Genomic DNA, 14,033 nt, shown 5'->3' on the forward strand with positions numbered 1-14,033 from the left:
AATAAGTGGTTTTGTCATTGTTTGTTTTGTTGCTTTTTTTTTTTTTTCCCCTAAAACCACCCTAAATCACAACATAAAGGGTAAATCCTATATTTTCTAGAGTCATGTTAGGACACAATGGAATTTTCTTGACACCTCCATTCCACATACCACAGTTGTGTCTGTGTCTCTGTAAGTCATTTTCTGAAGAAAGGCAATCCATACTGGCAAGATTCTTAGATAATATGAAGCTGGTTTAATAAAAGAAATACATATAGAACATTTTATATAGTATAATTTTAAAATGAGTTCTCATGATGTAAACTTAAGACAAAAAAAATCTCCCTCATGCACACATTTATTCCATGTAAATTTAGGGAGGAACTGGTGTGTCATTTAGGTCTGTATCTTTTATAATCCCTGTCATTAACAATGAAGAGAACAGGGAGTACTATTTAGACCATGTAAGATCTACTAGGTGCTGACAAGTACAAGGAGTTAATATCAGACATAAAATGATATTGAGATACATAGGTCTATATTAATTCAACATAACTTTCAGCATATCTTCATGTATGACTATATATCGGTGGGAAAAATGAATACTATTTATAATGCTATTGATTTTGATCTGAGAATAGATCTGCATTGGTTTATAGCAGTGCAATTCCTGTGACTGGGGTTTTTTAGTTAATTTGTATCAACTGAAGATGTGTCCTGATTTCTGGTAAATTTATGGAGTTTGTTTTGTCTTTTCAGATTAACTTTATTATATTTATTAATGTGATCAGAATTCTAGTGCATAAATTGAAATCTCAAGAGGGAGGAGGTAGCCATTCAAACCACTTTGTGTAAGTATTTCTGAGTCTCTTGATATTGACCTGTTCTAGCTGTTATAAGAAATGCTTTGTGGGCAGGAGCACAAAATGTTCTACTCCTTACTAATAGAAAGAGAAATGCCCAGAAGAAATAACAAGGTAAACTTTCCTTTTCATCCCAAATATCACATCTCTCTTTTTCTTTAGGGTGAGGAGGGTGGGGTGGATATGTTGGGGACAATGAGAAAAGTGAAATATAAAGTATTATAACTCCAAAAGGACCCAGCCTGAAAGTGTAAACACTACATGTCAGGTAATGCATCCATCTTGCTTCCAGTCCTTTCCTCACAGATGGACACATAGAGAAAAATGCAGATAATTTCCTTTAAATTCTTAGCAGCAACATGATGCTGATGTTCTGTTAACTGAACCTAGTTCTTCCTGCTTATGATCCCCTTCACAATCAATGGGAATCTCATCAATGCAGTTAGAGGACTCTGGCAAGATATTTAGCTCATCCTAAGATATATAAATATGGCTGTTAGTTATGGCACAGGACCCAGCATAAACCTGTACCCTTCTGGAGGCAGAATACCCTAGGACATCACCAGTGACTCTCACACCGCTGTTTAAGCAACTGAATCAAGTCCTGTGGAAGGTGATGATTAGATCTCCATTGACAGTTTTGGAAGTAGAGACACTTATATAGGGGTTACCTCCATGTGATTGAGAGTAGTCTCAAGAGAGTAGGTCAGAGTACTTAGTTTAGTGCCCCCGATTTTGCATGTATAGCAGGGAAAAGAACCCTTAAAGGTCAGTCCAGAAAACTTTCACGCTGATTTGTTCATCTTTGTTCACCAGGTGTTGATGTTGGGAGTGGCAGAAAGTAATTGTTCCATATCTTCGTTGGATGTGGTTGCCTCCATTACGGAGCTGTTCTCTGTATTAAAATTTGTTCCAACATATAATTGCTATCACTAATTTCATATTTCTAACAGTGCATTTTTCTTTAAATCTTGGTTTGCCAGGAGACTTGCTAAATCCACGTTACTCTTGATCCCCCTCTTTGGAGTGCACTACATTGTATTTGCATTTTTCCCAGAAAGCACTGGTCTGGAAGCTCGCCTTTATATTGAGCTGGGCTTGGGTTCTTTTCAGGTAAGCCAGACAAAATGTTGATCAATCCTAAGAGGTTTGGTCTCAGGATTTTTAAATTTTAAATTTACATTGGTTATTAGAGCTGGTGTTAATAATGTGCCTAAATTCCATACACATATTCCACCTTGCTCCTTTGCAAGCTCTTTCTGTTGTTTATTCCCTTATCTTATTACTTGAAATCTCACACTACTTTTGCATTCTGACCCAGACTTCGTATTAATAATCACCAAAAAATACAATATCTACCTTTATTGAATAACAATGACAGAGTGCCGTGAAGACTAGTCCATGGATTAAGGTGAACTGATTGAAAATAATTCCACATGTAATAAAGGTGATGATAAGAGAAATGAAAAAATAAGGGTACTATATAGCAACCCGTTCTGCCCTTACCCTTTAGCAGTAGTGAATCCATCATGTTAATACTTCTTTGTTTCATTTATTTTGCTATACCACTGTTCAGAACAACATCTTGGATTTGAGAGGCTTGGTACATTTTGTAATAAAGAGCTGAGGTCCTTTCCTTCCCCTTTCCCCTGTTACCCCACAACAGCTTGTCCACGTTGATATGTGTTAAACATGATCCCTCTTCCATGTTTACCTTTCAACCATGGCCAGAATCTTTTTGGGAAAATCTTTACTTGCCCAGGCCAAAGCATGGACCAGGTTGACATTTTAACGACACAGAGAAGCAAAGGCCAGTATTCTGTGCTGTGTCGTATTTGGTTTACTAATATAGACATAGTTTAGCACTGTCCAGTGTTTGCCTGTGTTAACACTGTCTGTGAAATGGCTTGGCTTATGGCTGACTTAACACCCCTCTAAACAATGCCTGACTGTGGTTCTGGGTAAATACGAACCCAATACCCAATATGTTGTGAGTGAAAGAAGATAGTTTAGCAGTCAAGGCGTAAAACAAGAACAGGTCGTCACCCAGTTTATTCACTACTGTAAATATAGACTAGAACAACACAGAGGTCCCTACTACTTTGTCTGAGGAAGAACTTATTTGTAGGAGACAGTAAACAGTAAGTTAGTCCTTAGTGTTTCCATACAAGGGAAATAATATACATATAGTGTTGCTGGTCCATTGGGGAATTTAGTTCTGTTATGAAAACCCATTAAATAGCGCCACATCACCTAAATTCCAATGGAAAAAATATGTATTTTTGCTGTCTTACTATTCAAATTTTGAGTGGAACTTGATGACTATCTTTGATTCTATGTTTTAAATCATGATGGTTGACTTTCTTCTCTCTACCCTCCCCATCCTAGGGTTTTGTTGTTGCTCTTCTATATTGCTTCTCAAATGCAGAGGTGAGTAGCAAGTACATAAGATTATCAGAACTTTTTAAACTCATAGGTCTTTCTTGTTTCTGTTTGTTGTTGTTGTTGTTGTTGTTGTTTTTATTTTTTTCCTTTTTGCAGAATAGATCCATGCTTTGATCTGCTCCTGAAAGCGTGAAATATGCATATCTTCTTTTTTTCCTTCGTACCTTTGTTGACTTTATTTCTATTCCTACAGTTCTGACAGAAGGACACAGTATAAGCTTTGAAGCAATGACCCTTTACAAATGGTTGGTGACTTTCTTGTCAGGGGACTGTTTTTCTGCTTTATGTCTGATTGCTATCATGGTGATGTCTCAATGGAAAGCTTGTAACACTCCTTACTTTAGGTTTATATTCTCCTAGTGAGTTTCTTCCCTTTCCCTTTCCCTTTCCCTTTCCCTTTCCCTTTCCCTTTCCCTTTCCCTTTCCCTTTCCCTTTCCCTTTCCCTTTCCCTTTCCCTTTCCCTTTCCCAGGCAGCCTATGCATTTTCAGTAGTTTTATTCAACAACTTTCTTACCTGGTTTCGTAACACTTTTAGAATTTGGATAAATTCCCTGTAGTACATTTTAGAGAGCCTATCAATTAAAAAAAAACAATTTGCTTGCACCTTGCCCCAAAGAGTAGAATGAAACAAAAGCCAGGAGGAAATGTAAAAACACATCTCATCCTCAGAAAAGTGTGTAGGTTAGATGAGGAGAAGGACCCACTAATGGTGCCTCAGTCTCCCCACTAGCTTAGAGTGGACACTTCTCATAGACATGGCTAAATATAGGTGAAATTAATCCTACCCAAGGATGAATGATGCCTAGAATATATTTTTTACTTAGGAAAACAATTTATAATGGCCATTCTAGTGTTGTTCGAGAGAGTGCCTTCAGGACTAATTGTAAATACAGAATGTTCTACTTCCCACCTGCCTTCTGTCTGCCTAGGCTTCTTGCCAACAGCCTTTAAATAGTTTCCGTATTGTATTTCCCAACACAAAAAACTACTAGGTGTTAAAAAAGGGACAGGCAGAGAGTGATCTCTGGCCCCAAGATTAAGTGGTATGGGTTGACTTGCATCCATGTTGCTTAGGGATAACCGCTTTTGGAGCAGATTGGCCACTCATTACAACTTGGCAGTGGATCCTTCCTGCATCTGTTACGGTTCCCTGCAACCATAAACAATAATTAATATTTTCTGTGTCTGTGTTTCTTCAGTTTTAAATATCTGCAACAATGTAATAGACTGTGCTGCTGCGAAGCAGGGTGGTATCTGTATGGGATGAAACTGATATCTCCTGGTGTTTGGAATAAGGTACATGGAGAGGTGAAAGGCCTTGAGCTTGCTGGGGTAGTACTGGAGTACTGGATTGGTGACAGAAGCCCCCTTTTATTTACTAGAGCCTTGAAAGCTCCAGACGGCATGTGTTGTCCATACTTGAAGTTGCACACAGGGGCTGGCATGTCTGTGTGGTTAACAGAGAGAACAAAGGCAGAATAGGGGCCACCTCAATGATAAATATTGCCAGTGACTTGCATGGAGCCTTGATGTCTGAGATGTATTTCTGCGTGTCCCACCCTCCTCTAGGTACATCACAGTAGAGCCCATACCTGGTAGAGGATTAGATAACAGAATTACTAGACGAATTCCTAAGTTCAGAGTACTTAAATCACATTTATCTATACATACATCCCCTGTAAGAATTAATAGTCTGACTGAGTTTATTTGTGCATTTAATTTGGAGTGGGTTTGTGCTAATAATGGTACAACTATAACACAGTCATAGATTTTTTGGTGGACGAGAAGCTCAACTTGAGCAGGCAATGCGAACTTGAAGCCCAGAAAGCCAACCGCATCCTAGGCTGCATTAAAAGAAGTGTGGCCAGCGGATCAAGGGAGGTGATTCTGCCCCTCTACTCTGCTCTGGTGAATCCCACCTGCAGTACTGCATCCAGCTCTGGAATCCTCACCACAAGAAGGACATGGACCTGTTGGAATGGGACCAGCAGAGGGCCACGAAGATGATCAGAGGGCTGGAGCACCTATGCTATGGGGACAGGCTGAGAGAGTTGGGGTTGTTCAGCCTGGAGAAAAGAAGGCTCCAAGAAGACCTTATAGCAGCCTTCCAGTACCTAAAGGGGGCCTACAGGAAGGATGGGGAGGGACTCTTTATCAGGGAGTGGAATGATACGACACGGGGTAATGGCCTCAAATTGAAAGAGGGTAGATTTAGATTAGATATCAGGAAGAAATTCTTTACTGTAAGGGTGGTGAGGCACTGGAACAGGTTGCCCAGGGAAGCTGTCAATGCCCCATCCCTGGAGGTGTTCAAGGTCAGGCTGGAAGAAGCTTTGAGCAGCCTGGTCTAGCGGGAGATGTCCCTGCCCATGGCAGGGGTGTTGGAACTAGGTGATCTTTAAGGTCCCTTCCAACCTGAACCATTCTGTGATTCTGTGATTTTCAGTACTAATGACAGCTGCAGAAGATAGCAGCTATGTGGTTAGAAGCATCTGACAAATCTTCTAAGTTTGGGATGGCATTTGCAAATCACTTTGTAGACTTTCAGGAGAGCCACCCCCTTGCAGGAGAACCAGATGGGGATGAAGCTGGACATGAACAGAGGTAACAGGGCACAGTGAGCACAGGAACAGACTGCTCACGTGAATGGAGGCAAGGACTGGGTTCTTCCTGCACCTGCTTGCACTTCCTCTGATACAGCTTGGAGTGTGAGCTGCTTTATGTAGGGCAATAGAATCTGTTTTCCCCCTGTCCCTTCACCCAGGTCCCAGAAGTGTCAATAGCAGAGAGTGGACCTACAGGGTTGTTCAACCTGCCTGTTACTTTTGCGTCAGATGGTAAAAACGTGAGTTTTGCTTATGCTTTTGAGGATCCTCAAGGCCTCTCTCAAATCTAATGTGTATTCAAGTTGATTCAGTATCTTTTAGAGTCAGTAAGGGATCTTTAAGAGGGCTTTCTATCTGGATAAAGTGAAAGGCTGGAGAAGGACCCTTATTGTACATAGCAGGTCACAGCAAGGAGGCACAGAAGTTTCAGTATGAGGAAAAATAGAAATTATACGAAAAGGTAGAAATATTTATGAAGCAGACCTACAAGAATAAACAAAGAAACTGCAGTCAAAAACTGTGCCATCATCCTCTGAATATTGCAAATTAAGTCGGTTTATTTTCAAAAGTGAATAGGGACACAGTTTAAATTCTTCTAAAAATGCGTTAAGTCTTAATTCTGATTGATTTGGGTGCCTTTGTTCATCCATCTAGGCTAAGTAATCAGGTATACATTTTGGCATATTTTACCTTCAATGTCCACTAAGTCTTAATTTTCTGATTCTTTGTTTTTAAATTCCTTTCCTATAGGTTCAAAGTGAACTGAAGAAACAACTGTGCAAATGGCAGTATCAAGAATACCTGAACTTCACACACAAACGCAGGACTTTGTCCAGAGAAAACAGTCCAGTCAACTATGTCACTCAATTATCACTGCTTGAAAAAATTAGTCCAAAAAGGAAAACCTCTGTGTACCAGAATGGTATAACTTCTATCTGAGCTTTTCTAGCAGGACAAGTTGCTGTGACATTGTAACACACTACTGAAGAGATGGCCAACTTGGGTTCTTTATGGCTTTCCACAGTGTCAAGAGCCTTCCAGGAATTTCTTGTCCTGAGTGTGAGCTGTTTTTCTTACCTGGTACAGATCACTGTCACAACCTGTTTCTCTCTCTCAAGTGCATAAAATCCACTTGTTTTGTTGTGAAAAGCCGTACCTTGTGCTAGTGTGAAACAACAGGTTAGAAGCAAAACCCAAAACCTATATCAATTCCTCCCAGGCCCAGTATGTTTGTCATGTCTTTGTTAGTGTTTCCCAAAATCTCCAGTTTTCAAGAGCACTATTCCTAATCTTAATTTGAAACAGTTATGGGGTGGCAAAATGTTCCATAATGATTAATGTTTTGCTAGTTGTTTTGAGACAACTTGAGCCAACTTAATGGAAATCACACACAGAAACTTGCTAAGCAACCTCCTTTGAAAGGAATTTCAAGGTGTCGCAAGAATGACACAAAAAGAGAATGAGTTCCATTATCTGTTTGGGTTTTTTTCTTCCATGCCTGGTGAACAGGGAGATTGAATTAGTCCAGAAGACCCCAAGCCCTTTCTTGTCCATGGGAAAACATGGAGTAGCTGAACATTAGAGAGATTATGAGTATATGAAGGAAGAACACAGAGCAAAGCCAATGCAGCATGCCAGATGGGCTACCTTGAGCTCAGAACGACTTACAGTCTTATTCTTAGTGCCCAGATGCTGGTCCTTGTGTAGCTGGAACTGACCTTCTGTCATCATAACCTTTAAGGTTGGCTGTATTCATCAATGATATACAGAATTAAACTGCTTTTGTGCTTTTTGGGGGGCCTTCCTTTGAGGACTAATCTGGTGTGATAGCTGTGATTATCTCAATCCCATCCATAATTTCTCAGCTCATTGTCATTCTACTCAGTGACATTTCTGGGTTCAGAATTATCAACACAGAAGTGTGGTCTAGTAAAGCAAAATATGGTCTAGTATAACAGAGTGAACAAACGTGCTTGCATCACTTCTTCAGGTGGCCTTTCTCTTTCTTCAGAACTGAGTTGGACACTACCTCAGACTCTCCAAAAATAAAGAAAGGGCACACAAGGTGTTCCTTTCAAGATGGGACGGTTCCCAGGAGAACCTGCATCCAAACTTAAAAACACTGCTAGAGACCATGGCCATTCAAGTATGTGGTGACTTTCTGTGAAGTGCAATTTCACTTTAGATCTAAAAAGTAGTGCTCCAGTCCCTTTGTGGAAATCTCTTAGTTGGTTTTAGGTGCTTCATCTCTCATTTCATTGTTAGAGCAGAGATGAATTGCCCAAATTTCTCTATGTACAATTCAGATCAGTCGTTTATTAGTCAGGCATTTACCCCATCTGTCCCAGTGAATCAGACGCTCTCTATAACATGTTATTTTGTCTATTTAGACCTCCTTATCAGTTTTCCTTGTAAAAGTAATCCTTGCTCCTGTGTTATTGCCTAGCATAGTGATGTGAACACATTTGTACGATGTACATCTATAAAATGTAAGTGATAATTACAGCTGTTTTGAGTGAGTAATTTTTAATTATATTATGTCCATTTGGATGTTTCATTCGAGACTTTATAAAAAAAGGACAGTCTTATAATTGTGTTTACTACAGATACAGTTTTGAAGCCAATGGATATATACAATTTTGTCCTCTTCACCCAATAAAAAAATTTACATTACATGATCTTGCAGCCTGAGTGAATGCCCCACTCCCCTTCCAAGACACCATCACTAAGTCACAGGTCTGTGGAACCCTGCTTCTATCCATTTTTTAAAGACCACTATTTCAGGTATCTGAATTGCTTCTGAATGTTTTATTGAGGAAATAGTTATGTTAAACATTACTAAGTTGTCTATATGAAGAAACTGACCCTTATCTCTTCATCTGTCTTTGAGGAGGAACAAAGTTGGAATGAATTATCCTTCTGCTTTTGGCAGACTTTTGTTCTTCCAAAAAACACTGGCCCAAGGCTTTATGTCAATGGACCCCTACTCTCCCAGTACAATCTCCCCTTTATTTTCTCTCCCACTTACCTTCATGTTTATTCAGTGGATGTATGAGCCATCTTGTGTCACACAGCAGTCTTCCCAGCTGAGCTCCCAGGATGGCCTGCATTTGACTTAAAGACCATTTATATCAATACATATCTTCTGCCTTTATTACTGGGAAGTTTCTATACTGGACTAAGGATCCAGAAAAAGGGAAAATGATAGCTAGGAAAGGTGATAGGTTCCAGTACACCATGAAGGATCTTTCCATCTGTCATCCAGTGTTCAGTCTCCTCAGACAATTCAACAGCTCTCACAACCCCACTGTTCCTGGCAGAACCCCGCAACCTAATTTGTACCTGTATACCATCACCATGTACATTAATCTTGCATTAACTCCCCAGATATCCCTTTTTGCCTCAAACTCTTTCCAGTAACCCTTACAACTCACCTCACAGAGATCTAACCCAGTGCCTCAAAGGTTCTCCAGCAACCTCAGCAATACACCAGCCACCAGCTTGGCTAGTCCTTTGTCCAAAACGTCCCTGTATCCCTCCAAATTATTATTGCTATTAATATTTCCAAGCCTTTTATTTTTCAAACATTTTGGACTAGGATGTGTGAGCCATAAACTGGAATCGAGCTGTATATGAAGGTATTCTGCATATAGACAAAGCTACTATTTACATAATTTGTATAAAGAGCACATTTGGAACAACCTGGTGATGAGGTTAATAATCCTGGGGAGTGCAAAAGTTTCTTAGATAAAGGTTGTGTTTGGGTTGTGAAAAGGCTGCTGAGCCCTTCTTGATGGCACATCCGAGGACTTGATCGTGTGTGTAGGAGTAGGGAATGCTTCAGGGTTATATTGCTTCATTGCAGGCCCGCGAAGGCAGCAAAGGGTTTGCAAAAAAAAGGTGTCTAGAAGTGCGGTGTGGTCTGCGTGGAGGCACTGCCATCTCGTGGTGCGTGGTGTGTGCTGGGCACGCAGGTGGCCTGTCTGGGTGTGTGCAGTCCAAAAAGCCAGGCAATGCACCGAAACATTGCCCCCTACTCACAGCCAGTATGAACCTGATGTATGCCCTCTCTCAACGAGATTTGCATGATTACCAAAGGACAGCTGCAATATATCATTAAGTTATATCAGCTAGGAAAAGCTGCTTTATCTTCTTCTAATTCCCTGGCATCTTTTACACAGTTTAACTCTTCAAGTATTATTTTTAAATCCCTTTCAAACTACATTACAACCTGAAAAGGTTAAGAACAACTGTTTCAGTTGTTTTTCTTGGTGTTGTAGCAAAGACAGGTTGTTAAGGTAGCTGAAATTTCTCGTCAAGAGCAGATTTTTAACTCTTACAGTGTCAGCATATTTTTTCAGACAGCTTGATTGTGTGGACTCCAGATTTAAAGAAATTCTTCCAGCAGGCAACTTTATCTGCTTTTCCAATTCTGAGCTTCCCCAAGATTACCTTATCCACCTAGAGTTGGATTTTCAGAGCAATGCAGTGGGATAGTAGAAGCTATTGGGAGAAAAACAGGCTTGAACACCATGAAGGATTGCAGTGCGTCTCAAACTAAGGGAAGAAAAAGTTAATCAACTTAAATAAATGCATTGCATGACAGAGAATGATCTTCAGGAAAAATTAAATGCTGTGATAAGAAATACCCAATGCAATACTCTTTCTGTAAAGTAAAGGTGGTGTTCAGCTCACAGGTTAGGTTATGGCAGCAAAATTTAGGTATCTCTATATTGCAGCCTATATAAGCCAGTGGAAGTATTAGCAATACAGTTAGTGAAATCTGTGAGACACTCAACTCTCCTTAAAGAAAGCATCTACATTTGGCCAATGGTATAGCTGTCTAGACATCACTGGCTATTGGTCTGGAGGTGGTTTCTGCTACATAATCATAGCTATCAAATGCTATTTGAGGTGGCTTGGGGCATCCAAGATATCTGCTCTGTCCTGGAGATATGATCCAGACTTTTGGACATTTAAACTTTTCTGGAAAAGCAGCTGGAGGCCAGGTAGGACACCACACAGCTCCTGAAATCACACTAGCTTCTTGCTAGTGATTTAAGCATCCAGTCCCTGCTCTTGGTGTCTGTTATGTGTAATGAAAGCTTGGGCACCTAGTCTATGTGTACATGCCTTCTTATTCCTTCAGTCCTACTCCATGAGATAAACTTCACCCTGTATCTAAAGCATATTAAAGGAGGGTCATAGGTTGATTTCTTTGTATTCAGGCTATCTGTGTGATTGCCTCACAAGCCAGTTATGACTTTTTTGGCATCTGCTAAACTGTTGTGCAAAAATGACTCCTCTCCATCAAACTCAATCTCAAGTCAAATTAGGTGAGTGGGCAAAGTTTATTGAATCCACACCCAAGATTAAAATCTGACACTAGAGAAGTCAAGACCAACTAATGGGCAAGTGACTAGATCCTCAAATGCAGAAATGGTTCCAGCTTTTTTGGAAATTCAGTGGTTACTTGTTGCTTAATGACTGGAATACACCACAGAAACTGCCAGATACAGTTTGATGCCTTTGTCTCACTAGATAGAAGTTGTCAGAAATAGTCCTTTGGTAAAGTCACAGACTGAACCTATAAGTCTTGATAACATAGGGTTAAAAAGTGATTTAAAATAAATTTGAACTTGAGATAGGGAGAAATTTTAAAAAATCAAACTAAAAAAAATAAATTTTTGAGTATCTGAGTGAGAATTTTTCAGTTTCAGTAAATATAGCAGGATTCGAGGCAGTTATCTCCTTGGTGTGTTTAGAGACCTAGTAAATGAAGTTTTACCAATGTCGTGTTCTTGGAGCAAATGTGTTGTAGTGTGGTACTGTTTCTTCAAAATTGTGGATACTTATCATAGGACTTTTAGAGTGGTCTGAAAAACTTTTGGAGGTGCCTTTTCTTTCTCTGCCTCTTAACTATAAAAGGACCCTAAAATAAATCTCTTAGACTAGATGTAACCTTTAGAAAAAAGGCCTTTTCCAGATTCCCTGTTCCACATTTGTTAATCTCCCTTTGTAGTAAGGTAGTGACTCATGCTACCCTTCTGCACATGGTGGAAAGGGGAGACACATCCTGTGCCACATGATCTAACACTCAAAGAAAGGGCTGAGGCTGCCTCAGGTCACCTAGTAAATCCGTGTAAATGGATTACAATAGGGTATTTACAATAGTTTGAAATATAGCAAAAAATGAAAATTCATATATCTGCATTGTCCTCCTCAACTCCCAACTTGCCCATGGGCCCAAGACACCCTTTCAGCCCAGGCCCTGCCTCAGCAATGCTGTAGGATGCTGATCCCCATCTTAACAACAATCCTGCCCCACCAAGCAGGGGATCATCCCACTGATCTGGGATTGACCCGTAGGCTGAGGTCCTTCCCTGTCCTTGGACCTGTCTTGGACCTACCTCACCACCATGAACTTGCCTGATGATCTAGACTCTTGGCTGAACCTGGTCTCCATCTACAGGCTTTCCTTGCTTCTTCACTGGGATGTGACTAGTCCTGCTGCTCATGCGATGCCCTGTGTCTCCCAGCCCTCATCCCTCGGGATTAGCCCTGTCTGCTCCCTGACACATTTCTAACCTCAGTTTCAATATATGTATGTCCACTTTCCCATCATGTTGACCAAGAAGTCCAACAGCATCCTGGCCTGTATCAGGAATAGAGCGGCCAGTAGGACTAAGGAAGTGATTGTCCCACCGTACTCAGCACTGGTAAGGCTGCACCTTGAGTGCTGTGTTGAGTTTTGGGCCCCTGACTACAAGAAAGACATTGAGGTACTGGAGCATGTCCAGAGAAGGGCAACAAACCTGGTGAATGGTCTAGAGCACAAGTCTTATTAGGAGGGGCTAAGGGAACTGGGGTTGTTTAGCCTGGAGAACAGGAGGTTGAAGGGAGACCTTATCACCCTCTACAATTACCTGAAAGGAAGCTGTAGCCACGTGAGTGTTGGTCTCTTCTCCCAAGTAACAGGCAATAGGACAAGAGGAAACAGCCTCAAGTTGCACCAGGGGAGTTTTAGATTGAATATTAGGAAAAAAATTATTCAATGAAAGGGTTATTAAGCATTGGAACAGGCTGCCTGGGGAAGTGGTTGAGGCACCATCCCTGGAGGTATTTAAAAGAGGTGTTGACATGGTGCTGAAGGACGTGGTTTAGAGATGGACTTGGCAACGTCTGGTTATCAAGTAGACTCAATGATCTTAACGGTCTTTCCAACCTAAATGATTCTATGATTCTATGATTCTACTACTGATGCGATGTGCTAAACATCTTCCTCATGTAAGTCCACTGATTGATGGTGAAGGAAGACTGTGCATAGTTCAGTGATGGCAAAGACTTCACACCTGGCTGGTCCAGGACTAACTTTGCCCAGCAGACTTGCAGGACTCCTTCACATGAGTAAGCTAACCCTTTTAGCCTAAAAAACTCCATCCTGCTGCTTTAGGAAGAAATACAGTACCCTGTAACTTCACAGACAAAAATTTCTCTTTGGTGCAATTTTATATCAGAACAGACATACAAAATAATAATACATTTATTGTGTCATCTACAGCAGTATACATGTTAAAAACAATTTCTCAAAACACAAAAAAGTTTAGAAAGCAGCAATTGATATCTGTGTTTCCACCTCATAACAAAGCTGAATAACCCCAGATCCCAAAACCAATTAAACCAAATTTGACCAAAAAAGGTCAGTATTAGACCGAACAGGCCAATAAGTTTGTACCTTGACACAGTGAAAAGCCAAAATACAGCTTTCCATCCAACAACTTGGTACTTCTCAGAGCTATAGCATGTTGCATTGCCACTAAATTGACAAAAAGAAAGGAAAGAGAACAAACACACTAAATATTTGTTTTTACAGATTATACCGGTACACAAAGGCCGCTTGAGACTTCTTTGCAAGCACAAAGTCCATCGGAAAAGGCATATCCAGAAGCCTAAGTCATTTCAGACACTGAAGAGTGTCATATCACACAGTGTCATATCACACAGTAATTCTTTACATAGATGAATTCCCCAAAAGAAAGACGATGGGAAATTGCAATTTGAATCATAAGAAGGTGAAAGACCACAAGGTTCAAAACATTGTTCAAGCTCTGCTGGTGTGTTTTCATACACAAAGTACAA

The 14,033-nt window shown here is 40.4% G+C and overlaps 1 protein-coding gene across 1 annotated transcript in view; it reads left to right on the forward strand.

Moving 5' to 3' along the window:
- LOC141738212 (vasoactive intestinal polypeptide receptor 1-like) overlaps positions 1-6,833 on the forward strand; it is a 30,146-nt gene extending 23,313 nt beyond the window's left edge. The window contains exons 10-13 of the mRNA XM_074573407.1: positions 739-830; positions 1,826-1,955; positions 3,231-3,272; positions 6,645-6,833. Of these exons, the coding sequence (XP_074429508.1) occupies positions 739-830; positions 1,826-1,955; positions 3,231-3,272; positions 6,645-6,833 (453 nt within the window). The remainder of the gene's footprint in view (positions 1-738; positions 831-1,825; positions 1,956-3,230; positions 3,273-6,644) is intronic.
- Positions 6,834-14,033: the final 7,200 nt, after the last annotated feature.

The sequence above is a fragment of the Larus michahellis genome, chromosome 2 (genome assembly GCF_964199755.1).
Source record: "Larus michahellis chromosome 2, bLarMic1.1, whole genome shotgun sequence".
In the NCBI taxonomy this organism is placed as follows: domain Eukaryota; kingdom Metazoa; phylum Chordata; class Aves; order Charadriiformes; family Laridae; genus Larus; species Larus michahellis.